The sequence below is a fragment of the Ammospiza caudacuta genome, chromosome 14, assembly GCF_027887145.1.
Source record: "Ammospiza caudacuta isolate bAmmCau1 chromosome 14, bAmmCau1.pri, whole genome shotgun sequence".
In the NCBI taxonomy this organism is placed as follows: Eukaryota; Metazoa; Chordata; class Aves; order Passeriformes; family Passerellidae; genus Ammospiza; species Ammospiza caudacuta.
The window spans coordinates 14,207,329-14,233,551 of record NC_080606.1 but is presented as its reverse complement, the minus strand read 5'-3'; the positions used below and the strand labels follow the sequence as shown (position 1 = coordinate 14,233,551).

The window sequence follows — 26,223 nt, the reverse complement described above, 5'->3', positions numbered from 1 at the left end:
TCCATGGTGCCCACACACAACCTCTGTGGGCTGGTGGTTTCCAAATCCTCAGGCTGGGGAGGAGGATGCTGCTTTCAGGGCAGGACAGGAGCTGGAGAGCTCTCTCCATGTCTGTGCCACCCCTGGGGCTGGGGTGGGGTTGTGGCATTGCTTGTGCTTCCCATCACCTTGTGCTCAATGTCCCCAATGTCCCTGCTGTGGCACCACCATGGTGTGGCACACACCAGCTCCTCAGGGTAGGAGCCTCTCCAGAACACAGGGACAACAGGCCAGCAGAGAGGGGGACAGCACTGGGGGACAGGAGCATCACTGGGGAGCCCAAGCTTCACAGGACATGTGCCTGGGGTGTGTGCCCAGTGCCTGTGCCCACCCTGCCAGCCCCGGAGCTGCCCAGCCCCTGCAGCCCCTGCTCCTGTCACAGCTCTCCTGGGGAGCTGAATCCAAATGTCAGCAAAGAGGGGATGATGAGTCAGCTCCCACTAAAGACTACACTATTACCTAGCAGCTTAATAATGAAAACTGTCATCATTCCTGCAATAAGGAAAGATAAATAAGTTATTAAAAGAAGAGCCTGCCGCCCTGCCTGGGCAGGGCACTGTGCCAGAGGAATATTAACTGCTGGCCACAGCCTGTCTGTTTGGGGAATGGAGAGGGATACCCTGAGTGCTCTGAGGAAGAGCTCTTTCCCCTCCAGCTGGCTTGGAGAGAGCTCGTGTGCCTGGCACAGCGAGAGCCACCACTCTGCTCCAGCCACAGGTCCTGCTCCAGCCACAGATCCTGCTCCAGCCACAGATCCTGCTCCAGCCACAGATCCTGCTACAGCCACAGATCCTGCTCCAGCCACCACTCCTATTCCCATTCCTACTCCTCCTCAAAGCTGCAAGAATAAATACAGCCCAAGGAAGGGAGATGGGGCTGGAGGGGAGGACTGAGGGTGAGGAGGAGCCAGAGCAGGCTCTGAAGATCTGCTCACCCCCAATCCAGAGCAAGGAGTGCATTCATGAGAGCTTTGCTGAGCACTGTCATTGGGACCCTCTGCTGCAAGAGCACCAGGGACCACCCACCAGAGCATCCCTGTGGCAGTCCCTGCAGCTGATGCTGTGCAGAGAAGGGGCAGGTGCAGGTTCCACCCTGAATTCTGCTCAGCTTCACAACCAAAACCACTTTCCCCTCCCTACCAATCTCCCTCTGTTGGGCCTCAACTTTAGCACATGTCAATATGTGACACAGCAAAAGGCAGCTCTGGTGGGGTGAGAGAAAAGTGTGAAATGGTAAAGAAAGGAGGAAAGAAGTGACCTTCCTTGCCCAGCTGTATTTTATTGGGAGAACATCCATGAGCTGCTCCATCTCTGGCAAGGAATGGTGGGACCCTGGCTGCTCTGCAGAGCTGAACAGAATAAATGACCTTCATAACATTTTTTCTCTGAAATCCTCCAACTTTCCACTAATAGACAATGTGGTTGTCAGGGCAGTTCAGTCACTTTATCTAAAAATTGCTCCTTCCTTCCTCCCTGAACAGTCAGAGAATCTTCCCTGAACCCTACAGCAACACATTCTCCTCCCTGCTGTCTTCTGGGAGTGTCATCCCCAGGCCTTCACCCCCTCCCACAAGTGTCTGTGACCTCCTGGGGGCTCAAAAAATAGAACAGTTATTGTGGCACCCCTCTCTCTCTCTGGGCTACCTCAGTGCCATTTTTAGCCTCAGCACAGCCCCTGGAACTGCGTTTTTTAATCACTGTGTTTACATGCACCTTCTGGAGCAGCTGAGGTGTCCTGACAAGCCTCTGGAATCAAAGGCTGGGAGCTGCCTCAGGGGCAGGGAACAAAGAGAAAGAATCACCTGGGCTGCCATGGGAATGGCCCAGGAAGGGCTGCAGGAACACGACTGGCATGGACAGGTGGGCATGGCCCTGGAAGGGCAGCAGGAACACACCTGGCATGGATCAGGGAGGATGGCCCAGGAGAGGCTGCAGGAACACGCCTGGCACAGATCAGGGGGGATGGCCTGGGAAGGGCTGCAGGAACACGCCTGGCATGGATCAGGGGGGATGGCCCAGGAGAGGCTGCAGGAACACGCCTGGCATGGATTCAGGTGGGCTCCAGGCCACGGCCCTGCCACCCACAGTGGTGGCACAGGCCATGACACGCCGCACTCCAGCAGCACGGCCTGCAACGCCACAGGGATCCACAGGCAGGTTTCCACTCTGGGCCAGGAAAGAGCCCGTAAAGTTCGTGAACAGCTTAAAAATTAAGCATCTAATGAAGCCCATGGTGCAGCCAAGGGCTGGGTGCCAGCTGGGCCCTGGCTCCACACCAGGCCCTGCCTGTCCCACAGTGTGGGGCTGTGGGGGCAGAGCAGGCCCAGGACATGGCCACTGCTTAAATGGCCTGGGGACACTGAATTCTCTCACCAAAGCCCTTTGCTCTCCGACTCCCAGAAACATTTCACTTCCTGAAAACCCATTTTCAGGTCTTGGTGCCACTGGTTCATCTTCCCTCGGCCACCAAGGTGTGGCTGTCTGGGAAAGGTCAGACTCCTGTGCGGTCAGGCTAAAGCCAAGGGTTTGTCTGTGGTGCCATCATCCTGCCATGCCATGGTGCCATCTCCTCCGTGCCATGGTGCCATCTCCTCGATGCTATGAATCCTCCCTCCCAGAGCTGTGCAGAGCAGTCCCATCTGTGGCCCTCTCAGAGGGACCTGAGGGCTGGGCTGAGGGCAATTTCTCAGAGTTTTTGTTTCCATCCCTCTGTGCTTTTCTGGCTGTGAATAACCCAGCACCCAGTATGTGGATGAGAAAGCCCTTGGATGTCTCAGCTCTTGCTGCAGGAGGGGACAGCCTCATCCCAGCCCAAGATTTCTTCTCACATCCCACAAGGCAAAGCTGACCAGGGCCATGCCCCCTCTCCAGTCATCCCTCCCTGCCCCTGCTCTGCCCTGGCCATGCTGAACCAGACCCATCCCTCCTCCAGGTGCTGCTACCTCTGCCCCAGCCCAGACCCTGCTTCCAGGGCACTTGCCCACCTTGGTGCTCCTCTGGAGACTCTTTCCCCCAGCTTCCCTCCTTCTGGCCAGCCTCCTGCCATCCCTGCATTCTACTGCTCTCCCGCCGCCCATAAAAATATATAGAATATAGAACATTATTTTATGATGTACTATAAAAAAAAAAACAAAAAACAACCTGGAACTAGGAGACACGTGCCAAACCTCAGCAGCACATGCAGGAATGCCTTTGTCCCAGCTGTTGCTGGATTGCCTGAGTCTGAAGGCTTTTCAGGACAGGAACCTTGTTTTTCTTAATTTATTGATCTTTTCCTGGCACTGGGCAGCAGCGGTGGCTGTGCACAGTCAGTGATGCCATCTGTCCTTTGGGTCCCATCTCCTGAGGCCCTGCCCAGGGCTCCCTAAACCAGAGCTGGGAGTGTGGGGATCAGTGGAGCTGCAAAGTGTCAGGAGGGGCAGGAGCAGAGGCCTCCCATTGTCCCAAGGATGCTGCTGCAGTTATTGCTCCTCAGCTCCTGTATCCATCAGAGCCCTTTCCCTCCTTCCTCAGGGTTGAGCCTGTGCCCATTTGGGACCCCTCAGCTTTTCCTGGGGTTTCACTGAACTGCTGGTTCCTGCACATTTGGATCACCTATGAGCAGGGAACTGCTTGCTTTTCCTATCAGGGCTGACATCAGACTCTAAACAATCAAAGGACTCCATCCCACACCTTGAGGTGCCAGCCCCATTCCCCAGGGTGCCCGCCCCACACCCTGAGGTGTCAGCTCCTGGTCCTCCCTATTTCCTTCCCCTCCTGGGCTGGTGAACTCTCCTGCAGCCCTTTCCTTCAGCCCCAGCTCCATAAAGCTCCCGATTCATTCCGCAGATATTTCCTGCGCTGGGGCTTTCCGCAGCATCTGCTGGTTTGAAGTGCTCCGTTTATTCGTCCTGGGGGCACCATTACTTTCTGCTTTAGCAGTTCTGCCTGCTCTGAAGTCTCTGCCAGGCTCCATCCACGGGAGAGAAAATTGATGAAAGAATAATAATGATGATTGTTATAAATATATATTTCATTGCGGTGGCCCTGGGTGCACGTGTTCGTCACTGATGAGGAGACCAGAGGGTGAGGGGGTGCTCAGTTCCCAACAGGCTCCCAGCAGCAGATGTGTGTTCTCACCCTGCTGCCCTCCTCCTCCTCCCCTTCCTCTTCCTTCTCCTCCTCCTGCTCCTCCCAAGGCACTCCTGTCTGTTGTCCCCAGAGGGTCTCAAGAGCGTCTTGTGGCCAGAAGAGCTGGACATGTCTGGAGACAGGATTCTGGTGATGCCTGTGGGACATGTTCTGGGCAGGCTGGAGCCACTTCCAAGCTCATCCATCCATTGGGATGGCAGGAACAGGGATCAGGAGGAGAGCAGCAGAGCTGGGAACAGAGCCTTGCGGAGTGGGGCATGGGGAAGAGATGCCCAGCCAAGTCTCCTGGCCTCTGCCTCCATTTCTCCATGGATTTCTGCTCTCATCCAGCTCACTGGAAACATAAATCACCAATAACTTCACCCATAAATGATCCCCATCAGCGCCAGCAGCACATTTCCCCTCTCCTCAGGGGGATTATCCAACCAGGGATTCTGTGAGTGACTGCAGAGAATCTTTCCCCTTCTCTTAAAGGAAACCTTTTTCCTTTGTTTCACCAGCTGTAGATAATCCCTTTCCCTCCACATCCTCAGCCACAGCAGACTGAGGATGCTCTGGGCCAGTGTCCCAGCCCTCATGGCCACTCAACCTCCTCCACTTCCATTTCCTGCTGCACAGAGTTTCAGGTATTTCCTGTAGACACTTTAAAATTCCTCCAGGGCTTCTCCATTTCACCCACAGTGGGATGGGCTGGAAGCAGGACAGCAGGAGCTGCGTGGAGTGGGGTACCTGGGAAGGCTTTGTATGGATCAGCATTCCTTGGCTCATTTTCCCACTGCCCTTCCCACTCAGAGCAGTCCTCCCCTCCGTGCAGATCAATCCAGAGAGTTGTACACGGGCCCTCCTGGGTGTGAGTATCAGTAAATGCAATTCCATCTGCAGCAAGGATAAGGTTACCAGTGCTGGCTCATCCCTGCTCCGGCCAGGAGCCATCTGTGTGCTGGGGGCTGTGCTGGGGACACACACGGATGCACAGAGAGCACCAGCCCAGGGGGTTACTGTTACCTACAGATGGAAATTCAGCTCCAAGGTACTTGATCTCCCCTAAACTCCTTTGCTGTCACTCTTCCAGAGGACATCTGTTAAATCTCTCCAGGGATGGAGACTCCACCACTGCCCTGGGGAGCCTTTCTCAGTGCCTCACCACCTTTCTGGGGAAGAAATTATCCCCAATATCCAACTGAGCCTCCCCTGGCACAGCTTGAGGCCGTTTCCTCTCATCCTGTCCCTGTTCCCTGGGAGCAGAGCCTGATCCTGACCTGGCTGCACCCTCCTGTCAGGAATTGTGCAGAGCAAGAAGGTCCCTCCTGAGCCTCCTTTTCTCTGAGTCTTTCCCAGCTCCCTCAGCCACTCCTGGTGCTCCCAACCCTTCCCCAGCTTTATTCCCTTCCCTGGGCACACTCTAGCCCTTCAGCATCTTCCTTGTCTCTCCAATCTACTTCTTGCAGCCCAGGAAGGTGGGAGAAAGAGATGGAAATACATCAACCACCAGAGCTTGAACAAATGTAGATGCAAAATCTGGAGTTTTTTATTCCTTTTTTGGTGTTAAACCAGTCATAACCTCTGCTGGAGCCCTCTCCCAGCATGGTCAGAGGCAGCAGAGCTCTCCTGTGCCCTCGGGTCACCATCTCCTTCCCCATCCTGCAGAAGGGAGCAGCTCCCTGCAGAGCCTCCTGCTGTGGCCATCTCAGCCTCATGATTGCAGCAGATCCTTCCCAAACACTCTGAGATCCAAATGTAAAGGGGCAATTCCATGGAAAACCCACAGCTCAGCTCAAGCAGCAGGTAGGGATACTGGCTGAAAGGGATGTTGGCTGTTTCAGAGCCCAGAGAGAGACCATGCAGCCCATAGAGTCTCAGTTTCCCTTGTTTGCTCCCGAGGACGTTGGTTCTTATGGCAATTTGTGCTTCAATAAACGTGAAATAAAATCCATTCTGCCCTTTCCCTGCTGGCGTCATCCCCATTTCCCTCTGTTTATCACATCACATCCATTGCCCCGGCAACCACGGCAGCCCAGGCAGGCATGGTGGTGGCAGCTGGGGCTTGTGCCAGCCCCACACCCAGCACGAGGATCCCGCTGGCACACGGGTGTCTGAGTGGGACACACCTCGGGGAGGGAGGGGGCTGGAAACAAACCCAAGATGGGAGAAAACAGCCCTCAGAAGAGGATGCTCTTGGCAACAAACCCAAGATAAAACAGCCCCAAAAGAGGATGCCCTTGGCAACAAACCCAAGATGAGGTAAAACAGCCCCAGGAGAGGATGCTCCTGGCAGGAGCTGGTGCTGGCCCCAGGCAGCACCCACGGGAGTGACTCTGGAAGTGTCTGCCTGTGGGATCTGCGGGTGTGGACATCCATCCTCACAGCCTCCAGGACTGACACAAACAGAACCCCCAGCTCAGACAGAGTCCGGGAGCACTCTGGGGACTTGCTCCCAGTGCAGGTCCCTCTCTGCACTCACTCGTGCCCTCACACCTCTCGGGGCCATCCTCTGCCTGTCCCTGCCCTGTCACCTGCACGTTCACCCCTTTGCCCCTGCAGTGTGGAGCCCATTCCCGGTGGATTGGTTCCCTTTAGCCCTGCATCGGTTCGGATTCACAGCTCCTTGTCCCACCGCTCCCAGGAGAGCCTGCGGACCCCACTGGGGCCAGCGCAGCCCGCGGGGTTCCCCCTGCTCCAGGCTTCGCCTCCATCCCGGAGATGTTCCCGTAGCAGCGACAGCCCGGCCGGTCCCGCGCTCCTCCCGCGGTCTCCGCCTGCCCCCGCGCGGCGGCTCCGGGCACGGGCCCGCACCCACGGACAAACACACGGACAGACTCACGGACAGAGCCGCACCCACGGACAGACACACGGACGGGTCCAGGGACGGACCCACACTCATGGACAGATTGGACAGACACACGGATAGACCACGGACAGACCTGCACCCACGGACAGACCCAGGGACGGACCCGCACCCACACGGACAGAGGGACACGCACCCACTGCGGAACCGTGCCCAGACACATGGACAGACCCGCAGCAGTGTGAGACAGACGAGGGTCACCGGGAAGGATGGGAGGGAAATGCTCAAACACTGGGAGATTTACTTGAGAGAGAAGACTGAGAGTATTCAGAGGCTGGAGAGGCCCTGGCGCAGGGTGCCCGGAGAAGCTGTGCCTGCCCCTGGGTCCCTGGAAGTGCCCAAGGCCAGGTTGGACAGGGCTTGGAGCACCCTGGGACAGTGGAAGGTGTCCCTTAAGCTTCCCGTGCTAATGGGGATGGGATGGGTCCAATCTGCTGGAAATGGAACTTCCTGGAGTCTCCAGAGGCAGCCCCATCTGCACTGATCCTACAGGCAGCTCTCATGTCTCCCTGCCCCACACTCTCTCTGGGCACCAGAACCCCACTGGCACTGCCCAGGAGGGACACAAGGACTGTCCAGCAGCCAAGGGATGGGGTTGAATGCTGGGGTCACCAAGTCTTGAGCAAGGCTCTACTGGCAGAGTCAGCGAATGAAGATTAAGCAGCCACAGGGAGTTGCTTCACCTCTTATCAGAGAGCTGCTCTCCCCTCCCCTGCAGTGACTCATGCTCTGCTGAGCCCTTCCCTCCTCATCTGGGACATGTTACAGCCCTGGACCATACTCCCTTTGCATACAGATGGAGATTCTCGTGGAATGTCTGCCTCTTCCTCCTCCTCCTCCTCCTCTCCAGTGTTTCTGCCTCTCAGGTGTCCCTGCCCAGGTAACACAGCCTGTTCCTTAAGCAAGGCTCCCTTTGGCTTGTCCCCACTCTGGAACCAGTCCTGGCAAGGGGATGTTCCCCAAAGGCTCCCCCTTTCCAGAAGCTGTTCATGCTCATTTCTGCCTGCTTGGTTGGCTGCCAGTCCTCCCCCAGGCCAGTGTGACTCTGCCCTGCAAGGGGAGGAAGGCAGACACCCAGATTCCAGGGAGGGAACCCAGATCCTTTGGCTCCTGCTGACAAGCTGCCAGCTGACATTTCTGAGGAGCTGAGCGTGTGCCCCTCGGTTGGGAGAGGTTTAATTTAACCATCTGAGAAGCACACACGTCTTTCAGAGCCAGGGACGGTGGTGACTTGAGGGGGGAGCAGAGCTAAATCAGATGTCAAACACTGATTCCTCCGCACATCTCCAGGGACTGACAGCTGGAGTCACTCTCACCATCTGTCTTCCCGCTGCAGCCCCCAGAGAAGACACACTCTGTTAGCTGTTCCTCCAGCTAACAATGGAGACAGAGAGAGAACAAATGCACTCATTTCCAGAACTATGGATTTTCCATTCAGGGATTTCAGGAACATGCTGCGTTGGGGAATGTGCTCTGTTCATCCCAGGACACAGCTCCCGTGCTGTTACAGGGACATTGATGAACTGTCTCCTCCCCATCCCCTGCCCTGGACACCCTCTGGGCAGGTGTGTTTGGGCTTTCTGATCCTCAGAGGAAAAACTGTCTGAAAGTTTCTATTTATTGTTCCTTGTGCTCTCATCCTCACCCCAAGCAAGCTTGGAGACCAAAAGGGTTGGCCAGAATCTTGGGACACATGATAAAAGCATTTTGTCTCTAGATAGGACACATCTTCTTGGGAATGAGTCCAGAATTAATAAACCATCTTCCAGCAGCCAAGTGCATTGTGTTAACTCAGAAGTAATGAGGTTGTGGGGAATCACCAGGAGGCTGGGACACAGGGGGAGAAACCAGCTCAGAAAAAAACACTGGATTGGACCAAAGCTGGATGCAAACCCTGCTTTGTTCTTCACCACTGAAACCACTTTACAGTTTGTGTTCCTGTCATTGCAAGCTCCCAGGAAAGCAGAAGGGGAAAGCCACAGGTACCACCGGCACCAACCCAATCTGGGGGAATGCAGGAGCTAGCGAAGGCTGGGGGGTCAGGAAGGTCTGGCCTCTGTCTCCCCAGCAAAGGCCCCCTTGGGGATCCCTGAGCTCTGCCCTGGCCCTGCAGGGACCTGTCCCCACCCTGCCCATGGCTGGGGCTGAGGGTGGTGCTGCTGGGCGGGATGAACTGGGAGGGAGGGAGGGCTGCAGGCTCTGCCAGCCCAATGCATCCCAGGGAGCAGGAGGAGGTTGAGGGCACCCTCCTGCTCTCTCAAGTTGTCACCCTCCACAGCAGCTGTTCCCAAAGAGTTCTTGTTCCTCAGTGCCAGTGCACTCAAAAAATGTGAGCAGAGCATCCCTTTGCAGATGTTTTCCAGGTTACAGGTGTCTGGGGCTTTGAGAAAATGACTCTGTGGTGAGGTGACATCCAAATCAGGGTTCTCACATTGAAAGGGAGCTGCACTGGGACAAACACTTCTTTGCATATTCATTAATTATGATTTACAGGCTAATCCTGAGCCCCTCCCTGTGCTGTGACAGCCCCAGCAGCCACCCATACCTGAATCACCTTTTTGCTCTGCAGACTCTGGTTCAGACCACCCACAGGACTGCCAAGGCCTCCTCCTACCTCTGCCCTGGGTGTCTCAGGGGAGCCACCTCCCTCTGAGAGTCACCCAAGGGTGTGGAGAGCAGCTGGGAGCAAACCCCAGCTCTGAACATTCCTGTGCATGGGGGGCTCAGCCTCAAACCCCAGCCATGGTCCAGCCAGAGCTGATTTCTGCTCTGCAGGGTCTCTGCCACACTCTTCCCCTCTCCTTCTTCCAGGTTCTTCCTCAGCCCCTGCAGAGGTACAAGAAGGTCTCTGCACAGGCGCAGTGATGCCTTGTCACCACATTTCACAGAGAAAAGCAAGGCACAATTCTTCCCAAGAATATTTCTGGGTTTCACATTCTCTGAACTTCAGAGAAAGAAAAAGAACAATTCTTATCTCATTTACTGCTCCTGTGTTGTTCACAAGTGGAATGCGTTGTGGATGATTGTTTACCTGAAGGGAATTGATAATTGGATTCTGGTGTGAGTGCTTTGATTCACTGACCAATTGGATCCAGGTGTGTGTGTGTCAGGACTGACAGTCACAAAATTTTGTGCAGTGGAGTGCTTGGCAGATTCAGTTTAGATGAAATGTAATATAATGTAATATAGCATAGAATGATATACTATAATAAAGTAATTAATTAGCCTTCTGATAAGATGGAGTCTTCCTCATCATTTCTCCCTTCATTGGGGCATTCCCTGCAAATACAATAAGGCCTCATTTTCCTCCTGTTCTCCCTGTGGGTCCCTGACCCACATTCCCACTGCCACCCCAGTATTTAGCTGTGCCATCCATCCATGAATCCCTCGGGCACTGCCTGCAGCAGGAGCATCATTCCAGGGCTGGTGAAAACTCCCAGAGGCTGCAGGACAGAGGGTTCCTGCCCTCACTCCTCAGGAACCCTCTGCCTTTGCTCTGGAAATGCTCTTGGGCAATCCCAACACCATAGAGGTTAATCCAGGTTCCTGTGCATGAAAACCAAGCCAGAAGAAGGGATATTTCTGCTCTTCAAGCTGCAAGAGACAGCAAACCCAGTAGACCAAGGGTTCAGCCGTGTCCCACTCAGAGCAGCAATATTTTAATCAGCACTGATTTGCAGATCTTTGCAATCACAGCAATATTGAAACAACTGTGGTTTCCAACAAAGGCAAAACCAGGCTTGGGAGGGACAGGGGGGAGGTCACCCTCTCCTGGCAGCTCAGCTCCCTCAGCATTTCACACTAGAGCAGGGAACAATTCTGCAAAGCAGGAGCTCAAAAGTGACATACCACCCTCCTTCACTTTCTCATCCGTCAGCTCAGATTTTCCTCATCCCCAGTTCCTGGAAGGCTCTCTTTGTAATTAACTTCCAGGAACACGTGAGCCCCGCTGTGCTGTGAGTTCCTCGGCAGCAGAGGCAGCTGAGCAGGACAATCCATGGGAAGCTGCTGAGTTGGTGCTGCCCTCACCCAAGGTGTCCCTGGGTGTGGGGACACAGATGGGCTCTCCAGGGAGGGCAGGGCCTGAGCACACCTCAACCCCCAGGAGCTCCTCCTGCGTCAGCCCTTGCGGCTCCCCCAGCCCAGGGATTTCGTTCAGTCCAGGTGCACTTTTTATTGGATTTTGTTAAATTAAACATGTGATCCCATTTTATCTGACCCGGCTCTGAAGTCTCCCAGGCCCAGGCAAACTTTGCTGCCTCAGCTTTTCATTTCCATGTTTATTTACTGCCTTTCAGATCGCCTGGGCTGCACGGTGCAGCCTCTGATGAATAAATAACGGGTGCCCTTCCAGGCCAGATTGATTAGATGGATTTAATTAACGAGCCCAGCTCCCCCTGAGGACTATCCCAAGTAAAATACTGGAACCAGCCAGTGTGTTACAGCGCCAGGACCTATTGATTTACGGGAATATGAACAAGGGATCATTTAGTGACTTCATCGATGCCATAACAAGAGGCTGCAAGGGGCTGGGTCACAGCTGGTTCATCACAGGGAGATTGTTCCCTCCCATTGCTCAGCCAAGTAGTGCCTGCAAACATCTATCCATCCATCCATCCATCCATCCATCCATCCATCCATCCATCCATCCATTTTCCCCAGCCTGGCTGGACCTGTGTGCCCAGGGGAACAGGGACCTGGAGCAGCTGGCTCAGTCTCAGTGGGATTGAGCACACACGTGCGCTGGAAAACACAGGGGGAAGAAAAGGCAAAATCCTGAGGAGAGCACAGTGGGGGTTTCTCCACACCAAGGTGAAACCTGGAGCTTTGCTAGGAAGGGGGAGCAGGGCAGGAACACAGAACCCACGCTGGGCTGGCGTGGAGGGAGCTGCCAGCACCAGCCTGAGCCCCCATGTGCCCAGGACCATCCCTCTAAAGGGGACAGTGTGTGACAGGGCACTGAGCCCAGCTGTCCCCCCCCAGCTCCATGGCAGACGGCAGATCCGTTACAGACCTTGGAGAAGGTGCCACACGGGTTTATTAATTAGTCCATTAAATTATCGCAGAAGTAATTGAGACCCCGTGTTCCTGCTGCAGGTCCCTCCCTGCCAGCCGTGGCACGGGCAGGAGCCGTGACACAGGAGCGGATAATGAGCTGCCATGGGGAGCATCCAGTGCCACCTGCCCTGTCCCTGTCCCCGTGCCCTGTCCCTGTCTCCGTGCGGCCTGCCAGCCTCGTCGCGGTGACAATCGTCAGGTTTTAATTAGTCTCCAACACGACTCCTGTCACAAACACTCTGCTGGGGGTTGTTTGTTTTAATTTGATCAGGGACAGGCACAGAGAGGAGGGGGAAGAAGGAAGGTAATTAAATTTGGCTAAAAATCTTGGAATGCCATTAAAGCGGATGTCCTCATTTGCATAATCCGCTCCCCGCGGTGCCCTGAACTGCCACCAGTTTGTTGTGACATTCCCGAGGTGTTCCACAGCAGCCGGGTGGGGATGGCAGAGTCCCAACAGGGGACAGGGGGACACCAGGGTGTCCTGTTGGGGGCACGACACCAGGGCCACGCTGACAAGGCAAATATCCAGCTGTGCCTCCAGATCCCAGCCTCGGGAATGCTCCTGGAGCTGTGGTTCAGGCCCTGGAGGGTCAGAGCAGGTGTCTCTTCTCAACAACTTCTGCCCTTTGGTGCTTCCCTTTCCCTACTTGTGTTTTCCTGTTTAACATAGAGAAAATGGTGCTCCCTGCTTCGCTGTCCGTAGAGCAATTACCTGTAATTATTTCTGCTCATTGGCAAGCTGTCACTAATGATGTTTGCTAAAGATTTGATTATTATTGCAAATGTCGCTTCTACATCTGGAGTTGGGGCTGGGATGCTGGGGAAGTTTCTGGGAAAAGCAGGTTTTCCAGGAAGGGGCTGTGCTTTATGGAGATATCTCAGTTGGAGCCACAGGTTGTGACGCTGTTGGGGTGGGGTTTGTTTGGTTGGGGAGGTTTTTGTTATCTTGATAAAATAACAAATGTGATAAACTCACACCAGGTGACAAACAGGAGTTTGATGAGAGACAGTACAAATCCTGGATGGTTTGGGAAGAAACATGAAATGCCACCAGCTCCTGGCAGGGCTGCAGAGGCAGGGAAAACACCCAGGGTGGAACTGCCTTTTCTAGAGGCACTGAGGGAGCAGTGAGAGCAGGGCAGGGCAGCAGGAGCTGCTTGCCTGCCAGCTGTCCCACAGCACACAACTGCAGCAGGTGATGTGATGTGCTCCTGCCCTAGAAAGCCTCTCATAGCCCCCAGCAGAAACAGGATGTCATGAGAATGATCAGCACTTGGGAGCAGGATCAGTCTGTTGTTACCATGGAGTGCCTTGATGCTGCCCCAGTTTCAGCTGCAGCAGCACTGAGGATGGAGCAGCTGGGGAGGATAGGATCCCCTCCTGACCTCTGCAACCACAGTGAGGGATGTGCAGGGTGTCATCATTCCAGCTAAAAAACCATGGGACTGGCACAGGGACTGTCACTGAAAGGAGAGCTGGAGCATCCTCTGAGCACCTTGCCCAAATATCCTTCCATCCTCTTTTGTAGCTGTGCCTCTAAACCATCCCTGCTTCTAAGAACAACTTGGTCTCCTGCTTCCTTCAGCACCTGGGTGTTCCCCTTGCCACCAGGTCTGTCTGACTTCACTTACCTTCAGGATCTGGTCAGATTTGTGCAATCTGTTTCCAGCATGACTCTGCCTGTGTTCCTTTTTAAGCTTTCACAGTCCCAGTTAAAGCAATGTTATCTCCCATTTGCCCCCTTCTATCTCTTTTCTGCCTGAAGGATCTTCTGCACCTGAGGACAGAAAAGGAATGCAGAGCCCAGTGAGGTGCCTTGGGCTGGGAGCTGCAGATGGATAATCTGTATTCTGGAGCGGGCTGATTCTTTGGGATTCCTGCTGGGACCACTCACCATCCCACAGGACACAGGGCAGGCCCATCTCCAAATTGGGTGTGGGCCAGGAGTGGGGCCTGGCAGGGGCAGGCAAACTCTGCATGTGTTCGTAGCCCTTTCTTTTATGTAAAGATGAATGGTTTTGTCCCAAATCTCTGTCAGTGGAGTCAGGCAGGGAGGATGCCTGAATTCCCATCTTGTCCATGACCAGCCAATGTCCGTTCTGCAGGAGCGCTGAAATCAGAGTGCCTGTTTGTGTGACTGCCAGGCCAGGCAGGTGGTGTGGTCTTCATCCAGAGATGGGGAAAAAGCTCCAGGGAAGCCAGGCCTGAGTGAGAACTGAGGGCTCATCCCAGTGGCAAACAAAGCAAAAGGAAAAGCTGGTTTGGTTTGCTCAAACACAAAGTTATCCTGGTGGGAAGGGGCCTGCCCAGCCATGCTGCACTGCCTGGACATGACTGCAGAGCTCTGCCATGGAGGTCACACCTTTGCAATCCCAGGATATAAATCTATGAGGTTGCACAAGCCTTCCCCAAGCCCCTCAGGGTCTGCATTGTAATATTTGCTGGGCTGCACGACCCAGAGGCTGAACCCGTGGTGGGAGGTGTCCAACAGCCCTCCATCATCCAGGCTTGGGAGGAGATGCAGTCCCAGGAGCTGGACCAGGACTGCTGCCAAAGGGTGGGAAATTCTTGGACCACTAACAAAGTTCATGTTGAGAAATACAGCCAGAGTGTAAAGATGCTGTGACAGCAGGGAGTGGGTGACTGGACTGGGCATCACTTGTTTCTCCTGGGTTTATTTCTCTCTCTTCATTAGCATTATAATTTTTTTATTAATTGCTAAGCTGTTCTTAACTCACAAAGTTTCCCTTTTCTTTCCTATTTCCATCCCCACATGGGGAGGGCGGTGGGAGTGAGTGGCTGTGGTGCTGAGCTGCTGCCTGGGGTTAAAAAGCCAAATCTGAGTGCAGGAAGAGAAACCAGTTCACTCCTATCCCCTGAGAAAGTTATTCCAGCCCACTGGAAGCCCCCCAGCATGAAGATATTGCTTAAATCCCTTGGGACAAGAGGGTTTCTCCTGGCTGGGGCTGATTTAGGGCAAGGGGAATATTCTGCCCATGGAGACAGAGAAGCTGCAGTGCCACGGGGGCCCTGTCCTGGCAAACAGGTAAATTTGAGAAGGGTAGAGGGAGGTAAATGGGGGAAGGTAAGTGCTGTGTAGGTGAGGTAGGAGGGTGAGGCAGGTAGACTCTACGACCAGGTGCTACCTGTGCACTGAGAGCTGTGGTTGAGCCTTTAAAGATCCTTCTGCCAGGGCTGAGGTAACAGCCCAAGGATGCCAGGATGGGCAAATGGTCAGGCTGGACAAGCATCACTCCTGTGCTGGGGATGGCCCACACAGCCAGCTGGGATGGCTGCAGCTTCTCAGAATCATTAGTCATTTTCCCCAGATGCACATTTTCAAGTACCTGTAATGAAAGACAACCGTGCATGTTCCTCCCTGTAATTGGGCTGTTTGCACTCTAAATACAGTACAGCTTCTACCTGACTGTCTAATAAGGAATGATTTCCTCTCCTTTTATCTCTAATTAAGCCAAACTGAGCCTGGCATTGCTGCTCTGCAATCATTTCCCAATGGAGGGGTTTGTTAGGTTGTAGGGATTGGCTTTTATAAGGTTGAAAAGATTAATCTGAAATAATGTGCAGGGAGAAAACATAAATCTCTGTTAATGAAACTTGGAGGATTTCAGTAAGAAATTGATTTTACATGTTAGTGTCTGCAAAGCAAGGGTTGGAAGAAAACAGTTTTGGACTGATCAGGTGATGGTGGTGAGGGGAGTTGGATTTGGGAGCGTGGCTGGGGTGAGCCCAAAAGCCCTGGGATGGCTCCAGCCAGCTTTGCAGAGGCTTTGGGGTATTATTTGTGTTTGCACCCAGCGCAGCATGGTGCAGGGGGTAGGGAACTCTTCATTCAATCTGCTGGGGACTTGGGGATGGGGACGATGTGAGGCAGGACAGGGTCCCTGTGGGAGTGGGTGTCCCTGAGAGCTCACTCCCCTCCAGCAGTGGGTGCCTGGGTGGCTCTGTGGTGCTGCCATCCTGCTGGGACCCTGGAGGAAGAGATTCCAGCTCGGCTTCCATCCCAGGGTGGGGAGGGTGCCCTCTCCATCCCAGTGCTGGAGCCCTGGCCATGGTGGATCTGGGATAAGCCAGGGCTGCCCCAGTATCTCTGCCCATTAGTGCTAAAAGTCAGAGCAGTCCTGCTGCTGCCAATCCCAAGCTCAGAGAGGATTCCTTCCTCTCCAGGCTTTAATCTTGCAGCCTTCATCACCATCATCTTCATCTACTCCAGCATGTTCCACCCCATTCCCATCACTACTTCCAAAACAGCAGCCAGAGGTGTCTGCTCCAGGGAATTCAACAGCACAATGTGGCTCTTCTTCATCAGCAGCACTGCTGCTGGATGCTCATCTTCCTCCTCAAGGTGCTCTCCCTGCTGCAGGTGACAATGCCAGGAGAGCCCCAAACCCTGGCAGGGCCCTGGAGCACAGCTGGATGTGGAAAACGCTGGGTTTGAGTCTCTTCACCCACTCAGGGGCTGCCCCAAGGGCACACATTGCTCAGCACTGGGCTGCTCCAGTGCTGGAGAAGCCCTGAACATGGAGGTTTCCTCATCAGCCAGCAGAACTTGTTAGTACTTTATTAACTGCATGGATGGGAAGAGCAGCCCCAATCCAAGTCAAACAACTGCTGCGCTTTCATATGATACAAAACAGAAGTCCCTTAAATACAAAATACCAGCTGTAAGTGAGCATCACCTGATGCTGAGCTCTGACACCAGAGTTATATATTAATATTCCACCTGTACAAGTATTTATAGATTAAAAAAAAGAAACACTTTAAAAAAATATCAGGAGAAAATTCACTCCCCCACATGTTAGTTATATTTTTATATATATATAAAATACATATATATAAAAACACAGACTAGAGGCTGACTTGTGCTTTTCTTTTTACCAAAAGACAGACAGCTATGGCCAAACTGACACTGGGGGTCCCCAGCTCATGGGTCGTGTTGCCTTCCAGTTGGAACGACGTCTGGGAATTTGGGTCCCTGCCTGAATGGAGAAACCAGGTCATGTCCTGGGTGCTGACAGCTCCAGTGAACAGTTCCTTCATGAAGGGAAGGAAGGGGTGGAAAGGGGAATGGATGTCTGTGCAGGGAGTAGGCGGGCATGGGCCATGTGTAGCTGCCCAAAGAGGGGTGAATCCCAAACAACTGTCCTTCCTGCCTTCCCTCCTCCCTCTCTGGGTACAGCCCTCAACACTGAGGGCAGCACAAAGGAGTGTCTTTGTGGAGTGCTCTGGGGAGTGTCTCCCCACCAAGGCATTGCCCCTTCCCACCTAGGCACAGCTGCTCCAGGGCTCCAGAGTGTCCTGCCCCATGCAAATAATGGGTTGGCTGGTTGAGGATGGCCTTGGCTTGGAACATGGTCCATGCACCCTTCCTCTCAGTGACACCCAGTGCAGAGAGAGGGCTTTTAGCCAAGGAAGAGCAAGGCACAGGAGTACAGGGCTGCTTCTTCCATGCATTCAGCACCAACCCTTCAACAGGTTCCATCTGCCCCTCCACAGGGGCTGGCACCTATGTATCTATAGGCAGCCCCCTCCTCCCAGAACAGCAGCCTCTTCCAGTACCACACAGTGACTCCCTGGCTGTCCCCACCGGGTGACACTGCACACACAGTCCCCCCTCACCGCCCACCCTCACTTCCCACCCCTGCACTGCGACCTGCGGACACGGCCCCGCTTTCCCTGCTCGCTCCTCCTGCCTCACTCCACGCTCCTTCAGCCCTGCTGCTGCTCCTGGCTTGTGTGGGGGCCCCAGCTCCTGCCACAGGCTGCATTCAGGGGTCACCCCATGGCCACTCTTTCCCTCTGCTCCCCCACTTCTCCTGTGGGACACCACGGCTGCCCCTCTGTGGCCACCCTGCCCCGCAGCACCTGGGCTGTGGCACGGGACTGCCCAGCCTGGGGTGAAAGGATGTTTATAAATATGTGCCTCTGTCTCCCTCCACGGGCACTGCACCACACCGTGCTTCCTGCTGAGAGCCCCAGTCCGGATCCAATGGCAAGTCCACGTCTGAAAGGACAGAGCATCTTCCTGCTGCCTCAGATCTTTGTCTCGGGGCCAACGGGACTCAGGGCTGGGAAGGAGTCTCGGATCCTCACCAGCTCCATGGCACAGAGGTGGCCAAAGACCTTGTTATACCACTCGGGAGACCGACCCCTGGAGAAGAGAAGAGAAGAGGCAGGAGGGGGTGAGTGGGCAGGAGAGGCCCTGGCAGTACCATGGAGCAGCACATCCTGCTGCTGCTGCTCCACGCCCTCCCAGAGGGTCCCGTTACCTGAGGTCAGCCCTGCAGATGTGGGTGACCCGGGAGCGGCCCATGGCACCGGGCTCGATGAGGTACTGGGACGTCAGCACGATGGCCTTGACACCTCCCTCCACCGGCACCTTGTCGTGCTCCACCGAGAGGGAGCTGAGCAGGCAGGCTCCCCGCGGCAGGTCCGTGCGCCAGCGCCTGCGACACAGCGGCCGTCACTGCCTGCCCTCCATGGGATCACACCCCACAGAGCCCAGGAAAGGAGGAGGAGGAGATGGGGCTGGAGCAGAGGAGTGTAGGACTGTGTCTCAATGGGTTCTTTGTGTCCACTCTGGCGAGCTATTGACCCTACCCCACACCGTCTTACAGAGACAAAAGGAAAAGATCGAAAGTGCTTTTTTCCACGTGGGGACAGATGTCCTCTGTTTGTTGACTTGCTAGGAGACACCTCAGGCTCTGGTGACTCCCCAGGTAAGAAAGAGGGCATGGCCTGATGGCAGGAGACTTTTATACCCGGGGGGAAATGGGGGGCAGAGGAGGAAGAGGAGCACAACCAGTGGGATACCAGTCAGGAGTGGCAAGGGGTAACCCAGGAAGAGACCACTGGGGGGTACTGGGGTGGGTGAGAGAAAGACCATGTGATGGGGGAAGAACAAACCATGTGATATAACATCAACTATTCAGTGCAATATAAGGACCACTCAGTGCAAAACAACTAAATTAACTATTCAGTGCAATACAACAGAGGGAATGTGCCCCACCGAGCCCCTCTCACCGGAGCACCATGCAGTCCCTGCGCGGGTGCGGGGCCATGCTGTCTGTCACATAGTGGTACACCTCCATGTCCTTGTCCAGAGCTTCCACCACCCTGCTCTGCAGCAGGTCCTCATCCCACAGGTGACGCTCCCGCAGCACCCGGTGCAGCACTGTGGCAGGAGGGGCCTCGACATCCGTGCAGACTTTCCACAGGCGCAGAGGGTTCCCGTCCCCAACCTGAGGGGATGAGGAGAGTGTTACACAGACTGTCCCACAGGACCCCCAGTGCTAACCCCTGAGCAGCTGCACTGATGGCTCCCACTGCCATAGAGCAGCACAGTCCCATCTGCTGGCTAATGACGGATGGGGTGGGACCTGCTCTGGCTGCTGCAGAGGTCATGCCATACACATTTCCCTGCATGTTCTCAAGCCCCTCCACAAAAATTTACCTTTTTGCAGGACAGCTCTGTGTTCAGAGGCCCTGGAGTGCTCAGCCATCCCTTGAATTTCTCTGACGACTCTTTGAGCAGGTTCTGGACACTCTGCTCAAAGTAGGAGTGTAAATCCTTGCTCTCTCCCTGGCACACCAAGTCAGCCAGGGGATGGGGATAAGCATCTGCAGCCATATAGGAGCTGCTCAGCTGCAGCAAGATGTCATGGGAGACCTGCAAGCCAAAAGCACATGGATGTTCAGTGAGGCAGAGAGATCTTGTGGGGACTTTGTGAGTGGTCCTGGACAGAGAGAGAACCAAAACTCATTCCCCAGGGAGTGGGAAGGATGGACACACAGCCTGCCCCGCCTCCTGCCCCAGGACATAGCTGGGCTTGGCTCCAGGGTGAATGGCTGGTGGCTGCTGTCCCACTGAGGTGCTTCAGGACAAGTACCTGCCAGCAAGGTCACAAGTCCCATGGGCAGCGCAGGGCTGGGACACCATTGCCACCCACCTGGAAGAGCTTTTTGCAGTCGATGATCATGTGGGAGAGCCCCTGCGTGGCAGCCATGTTCTCATTGAGGTCCTTCTGGTCTGGCTTCCCCATGGTGCCCCTCTTGTGTATGGCCCTGTGGGGGATCAGGTAATGCTGGCACCAGTGGGCACCCCCTCATTTGTGTCACAGAGCAAAGCCAACAGCCCCCCCCCATGTGTCACCACTCCCCCTCCCACAGCAGGCAGGGAAGGAGCACTGGGCAGCTCAGCCAGCCCTTACCTGGGCGATGTGCTTTCCTTCTTGGACACATTGAGGTGGAAGATGGAGGGGGCCAGGCACACAGCCAGGTTCCCAGCTGTCATCTGGTTCTCCTCGGCCGAGGCGATGTCGCTCAGGAAGTAGAGCAGGGTCTGCAGCACCTCCCTGTTCTCATCTGGCATGAGGATGATGGCGGCCTGCACCGCCTGCAGCCGCTGCTCCTTGGACACAACTGTGGGCATGAGACGGCGTCAGCAGGGCGTCCCCACGGCCACCACCACCCCCTGCATCCAAACAGAGGGATCCCTCCTCCCCAAAGCCCCCGAGGCGCCCCCAGGCCGGCCCTTACACTGGTAGATCTGCAGGAAGGTGTCGGTGAGCTTGCTGGTGAAGATGGGCTCGGGCAGGTCGCGGAAGTATTGCTTCAGCAGGTCGGCCACGTCGTACGCCGACTGCCCCGAGTAGTCCACGTGCTCAGGGCTGGTCTCGTTCATGTGCCGGAGCGCCTGGATCCGGGACTTCACCCCGGACTTGCGGAAAATGCCAACCTGGCAGAGCAGAGCGGGGATCAGCGGGCACCGGCCTGGGTGGGCACCACTGGGACAGGCAAAGACTCCCTCCCAAAGGGATCATCCCTGAACCCAAGCAGACACTGAGTGAAGGATGGCCATGGGGATGCTGCTGGGTTCCCACGGACAATCCCACCCTCCTGCCTCAGCACACACCACAAGAGGTGAACAAAGGATCCCAAAGTTGTTTTTTCCCCCAAATCCTAGCAGCCACAGCCTCACCTGGTCCAGGCACTGGCTGCGCAGGTAGCGCATGGCCTGCTGGATGCTCTGGGGCAGGGGCTGCCCCGTCCGCTGCACGTTGACGATGGGTGGCACCCCAAAAACCATCTTGTCCCTGTAGTCAGGGACTTTACTGCGCTTCATGAACTTGGGGACAGTCCTGCAGAGTGGGACAAAGAGACATCAGTGCAATGATCGGTGCTCTCAGCACCTCCCCTCACAGAGAGAGCAGGATCCTAGGAATACACACACATAAACACATTTCTGCAGTATTTACAATACAAGCAAGGCAGCTTCCCAGCAGGAATGGCTGCACCTTTTATTAAGCTAAAATAATTTTGATACTTGGCTATGAAAAGAAACCACTGTCCCACTCTCGTATGTTGCTGCAGCATTTTTAATGCTCCACGAACACCTGCAGCCCCCACAGTGGCAGATGATGCCAGGAGCCCCCCTGGAAGCCAGGGCGATTCCAGGAGCCTGGGGCTCAGCTCTGGCTCACACTTGTCAGAGCAGACAGCCTTTGGTTCAACTTTTCCCCCTCCACACCCTGAAGCTGCCCCAGGCTGGGGACACAGCACGAGCTGCAGCCCGTGGGCCCCATCCTGGTCCCCCTCTCCTCAGCTCACCACGTCCAGGCCTGCTTGTGGGGCACGGAGTACTTCTCCATGATGGCCGTGAGCCGGAGCAGGGAGCACTTCTGGAGCAGGTTGAGCTGGGCTGAGGACTGCCGGTTGATCTCCAGCGAGGCCGAGTTCAGGCTGGGCCGGTGCGAGTTCTGGAAGCTGTGCCAACGCAGCTTTCTGGGGACACACGGGACATTCCCAGCTGAGGAAACGCCCACCGCTCTCCACTCCTTCATGGTTACTGCCACATCACCCTCCAGCACAGCCAAACTGGGTGAGGAAAGCCAGAGAGCTCGGCACCAGCCGTAGCTCTGCTGGGGAGAGCCCGGGGGAATACTGGCACAGCGGAGGCTGCGTTTACACTCGTTATTAATTAATGAAAAACCTTTTAATCGCGGGTCTGTGCAGGCTGAAGTGCTGGCAGTGCTGGCAGCGGTGGCAGTGATGGCAGCGGTGTCCTGCGGCCACCAGAGCGCACCCGCGCCCCGCACAGCGCTGCCCTGCCCGCTCCGTGCGGCTCCGGCAGCGCTCCCCTCCCTCCCGCTCCTGCAGTCCGGGAACAGGCGATCATCCAGCCCCGAGGACGGGATCGGCCGCTGCTCCCTCCCCAGACCCACGGGCTGTGCACCCTCCCTGCTGCAGCAGCCCCGACCCCGGGAGTGTTCACGGCCAGGCTGGACGGGGTTTGGAGCAATACGGTCTGGTGGAAAGTGTCCCTGCCCGTAGTGGAGGGGCGGAACGAGATGGTCTCGATGGTCCCTTCCCACCCAAACCACCTCGGGACTCTGTGGTACCTGCAGGGTCTGGTGAGGGATGCTCCTACCCCCGAATCCCGGCGCTCCCGTGTCTCGATCTCTTCAGCCTCGTTGAGGGAGTTCCCAGTGCTATCAAAGTCACTGGCAGAGGTGCCAACATCCGACATGGACTGTTCTTCGAAATGCAGGTTGGAGGGTTCCCCTCCCGAGTCCGACTCCTCCTCATCCTCCTCTTCGTCGCCCCCTTCCTCTCCATCCAGGCCAGGGGAGACGGCTTTACACCAGAGCTCCACCTTCTTCTGCAGCATCCCCATCTGCTGCAGGATGTCGTCGAGGTTCTTGAAGCTGACCTCCCCGTCCTTGCAGAAATCCTCGCTGCTGCCGAAGTCCGGCACGTTGTCGTAGACGCTGACGCGGCTGCCCAGGGAGCTGCAGGAGCCGCGGCGCCGGCGGGCGAAGCCCCTCGGGGAGGACGAGCCCTCCACGCTGCTGCTGCTGCCGCCCCCGCCCAGCCCCACGGCCGCGCTCCCGGCGCCCCAGTGCGTCAGGGAGCCGCCGGCCAGGGGACACAGGCTCTCGATGGACAGGGATTTGGGGAAGGTGCCGGGCTTGTGGTCACAGGGGATGTAGACCAGGCAATCGCCATGGCGAGCCCGGCGCTGGCACTCGGCAGCAGCCCAGGCACCGCCGGCGGCAGGGGCTGTGTCTGTGTCGTAATCCTCCAGATAAACTCCACCGCGTTTGGGGTCAGAGCTGCCCTTGGTGCCCCCGGGGCCGAGCAGGCGGTTAGTCCTGTATGATACCGAGAAGAAGTGTTTTTTGCTGTGGAAAGGGGCAGGTGTCCCTCTTTTAGAGGAGTTGGTCCTGGTGGCTGCAAGGTCCCCATCACCCGTCAGAGACCCCCATCCTGCCGGGAGAGTGGCGCTGCTGTGCGGAGCCACCCTCCCGTCTGGGCTGGCTTTCTCCTTGTCCTTCCTCCGCAGGGACTCGATCCGCTTCAGGAAGCTCCGAGACCGTCGCTTCTTCAGCTTCTCCTTGGAGGCCTCTCCCTGGCCCGAGGGCTGCTCCGGGGCAGAGCCCTCGCTCTGGCTGCAGCTGGAGGCCGTGGCAGCGGCACGGAGGGGGGACAGGGGCTGGGATGGCACGGCTGCAGTGCCCAGCGTGCCACCCACACTGCCCACACTGCCCGTGCTGTGCAGGGACGTGGCCTCGGGGTTGGTGCTGAGGTCTGTGAGGACGCTCTCGCGGCTGGACACCGGGTGCATAGTGCAGCTCAGGGCCCCCGAGCCCTGGGACACAGCATCGGCAGACCCCACCCGTGACCACCTTTTGCTGTCCCTCTGGTAGGACCACCGCGTGCTGATGGCAAAGTCAACTTCCTCCTCAGAGTCTTCATTCTGGGTGGTTGAGAACAGGGGATGATCAATCGGTTGGAGCCACTGAGGGTCAGCACATCCCCCCACCTCAGAGGGGCACGGCCACCAGCATGGCCCCAGGTGGGAAGGAGAGCAGCGTGATCTCCCCCTAAGCCAGCTTGGGACCCCTTTGGCCTTCAGAAGCCACTCTGTGCCTAGGGCAGTCCCAGAGCTCACGAGGACACTGCCCCACATTGAGCACATGATCCCCTGCACCCCTCAGCCCCTCACCTGCCTCGAGCATGCAGGACTTACCTGTTTACGCTGAAAGTGAACATCCAGCTTCATGGAGGCACAGGTGTTCAGGGTCATCAGCCTCCTGCAAGAAACAGAGTGCCTTTACCCTGATCCCAGCCCCTGCCCCAGCCCTGCTGCAATCACAGGGATGGCTTTGGCTTCTCTTGATTTTCCTGCCTTAGAGCCTTGGCTGTGTCTGTCACCTGCTGCTTTGAGTCCACAGTCAGAGGGACACCTGACTAACAAGGGGACAATGCCAGCAGATGGTAGCCCAAGCCAGACAATGCCCATGCCAGCTGCTGTGGCAAGTGGACAGGGGTGGTCAGCTCCAGACACTAAAGCAAAATCACCTCAGAAGCTCCTGTGCCCCAGACAGGGAATGACTAAAGAACCTGAAAGCTCAGAGAGGGAGGGGCAGGCAGAGACCTCCCATCACCTCCTGCCTCACTGCACCCAGGCAATGGCACAGGGATCCCCTCCTGCCCAGCACAGCAGCCTCTCTGCTGGGAAACAAATAGGAAACAGACCCTGTTCCTGCCTTTTCTCTGCTCTGGGTGGGAGGGACAGCGTGGAGCCAGCACAGGGACATGGCTGTGATGATGTGTCCCGAGAGCCAAGGCAGGGCTGAGTCACAGCACCGAGTGACACACGGCCATCCAGGCTGACCATGGGTCAGTGCCCTGTTGTGGGTGCCAGGTCTGGCTTGCTCTGAGTGCCCTCATGCTGCTCCCTGCACTCCAGCCCTGCACAGCTCCCAAACCTGCAGCTGCAGCAGCGCCGTGCTCAGGGGGAAACCGGGCTGGGCTGCATTGCCTGGAACTGGGACACCAGCATCACATGGAGCATAAAAACCTCCTGTTTCCCTGGAACCACCCAGCACCAGCAATGTTCCCTGATCTAACAACTGAGTTCTTACTGCAGAGGGAGTGACAGTACTGGAGCAGACTCTGAGCCCAGCCAAGGTCAAGGCAGGCACCCTACTAAGCCCACCACCACATTAGGCACCCCTGAGCCCACCACCCCATCAGCCTGGGTCGCTGTCCTTGTCTGTGCCACATTCCCCTGCTGATTCCATGTGATGGGGGACAAGGGAGTGTTACCTGCACAGGGATTTGAGGGAATCCTGGTCCAGGAAGCTGTGGTCCTTCTTCACAGCACTGATGTCAAGAGGGAATAATGACTCTGGGGAAGGAAGTGACATCAGTGGCAGATCCCAAGCCAGCTGCTCCATCAGGACAAAGGGCAGCAGTGGGCACGGGAAGAGGAGGAGAAGTGGCTGGAGATGACCTAGAGGTGGGGTATGCCCAGTGTCCGTGGGCATGGCTCTTCCCAGGTATGTTAGGTGAGGGTGATATGGAGGGCCTCCATTCAGTTCCCTGCTCATCCCTGAGCACAAACAGCTCTGCTGGGATCGTGCATGTGGGACCTGCACCTTCAGCCCCAAGGGTCTCAATCCATCTGTCCACGAAGCCACGGAGTGTGATCCCCACGGGAAGGGAAACAGAGGGAAACACTTGGAGGATGTGGGAAGTTCTGTGGCCAGAGGCTGGAGAAGGGCTGGTTGATCCACAGACTGCAGCACCAGCAGTGCTCCCCACTGCCCAGCTGTGAGCAGTCTGGGGCCAGCACCTGGGGCTGGGCATCCCGGCAGGAACACGTGCGGCCTGCCCCCCGAAATAGGCCCTGGCAGCTCATGGAGCCACCCGCGGGGATGGCTGCAGGGGGCGGGGGCAGCGCCCGGCCGAACAATGGCCCCGGCTGCGGCCGCCCCAGCCCCGCTTCCCGCTATTGTCCGGCCGGACGGGGCCGGCTGCAGCCGCTGCTCGCACCGCCGGGACCAGCATCCCCCCGGGGCTTCCAAGCACACAGCTGAGCTGTGCGAGCACCACCACAGCCACCCTGCTACCGCCCTGGAGCTGGGAGTGGGAACATGGTCTGCTCCGGGCTGGGTGCTCGGAAGGACAGGCTGGAGCTGGGCAGGGGTTGTGGGAGTGGGGAGGGATGGAAGGAGGGAGAACATGCTCGCTCTCCACGTTACCTACACTGGCTGCCCCTGTGCTCCCACCCACGGCAAACACTCCCTGAACCACTTCACAGCTGATGGCTCTCCAAAGCCT

At 56.4% G+C, this 26,223-nt stretch overlaps 1 protein-coding gene across 3 annotated transcripts in view; it reads right to left on the bottom strand.

The window, feature by feature from the left end:
* Positions 1–16,712: 16,712 nt before the first annotated feature.
* Positions 16,713–26,223, bottom strand: part of STARD8 (StAR related lipid transfer domain containing 8) — a 29,532-nt gene continuing 20,021 nt past the window's right edge. For all 3 annotated transcript variants that reach the window (XM_058813835.1, XM_058813834.1, XM_058813832.1), the window contains exons 3-14: positions 25,207–25,288; positions 24,125–24,188; positions 22,494–23,851; positions 21,703–21,876; positions 21,074–21,233; positions 20,632–20,830; positions 20,304–20,514; positions 20,043–20,157; positions 19,547–19,762; positions 19,117–19,334; positions 18,363–18,539; positions 16,713–18,244 (exon numbers count right to left, since the gene is read on the bottom strand). In XM_058813835.1, coding sequence (XP_058669818.1) covers positions 18,127–18,244; positions 18,363–18,539; positions 19,117–19,334; positions 19,547–19,762; positions 20,043–20,157; positions 20,304–20,514; positions 20,632–20,830; positions 21,074–21,233; positions 21,703–21,876; positions 22,494–23,851; positions 24,125–24,181 — 3,003 coding nt within the window. In that variant the 5' untranslated portion in view covers positions 24,182–24,188; positions 25,207–25,288 and the 3' untranslated portion in view covers positions 16,713–18,126. The remainder of the gene's footprint in view (positions 18,245–18,362; positions 18,540–19,116; positions 19,335–19,546; positions 19,763–20,042; positions 20,158–20,303; positions 20,515–20,631; positions 20,831–21,073; positions 21,234–21,702; positions 21,877–22,493; positions 23,852–24,124; positions 24,189–25,206; positions 25,289–26,223) is intronic.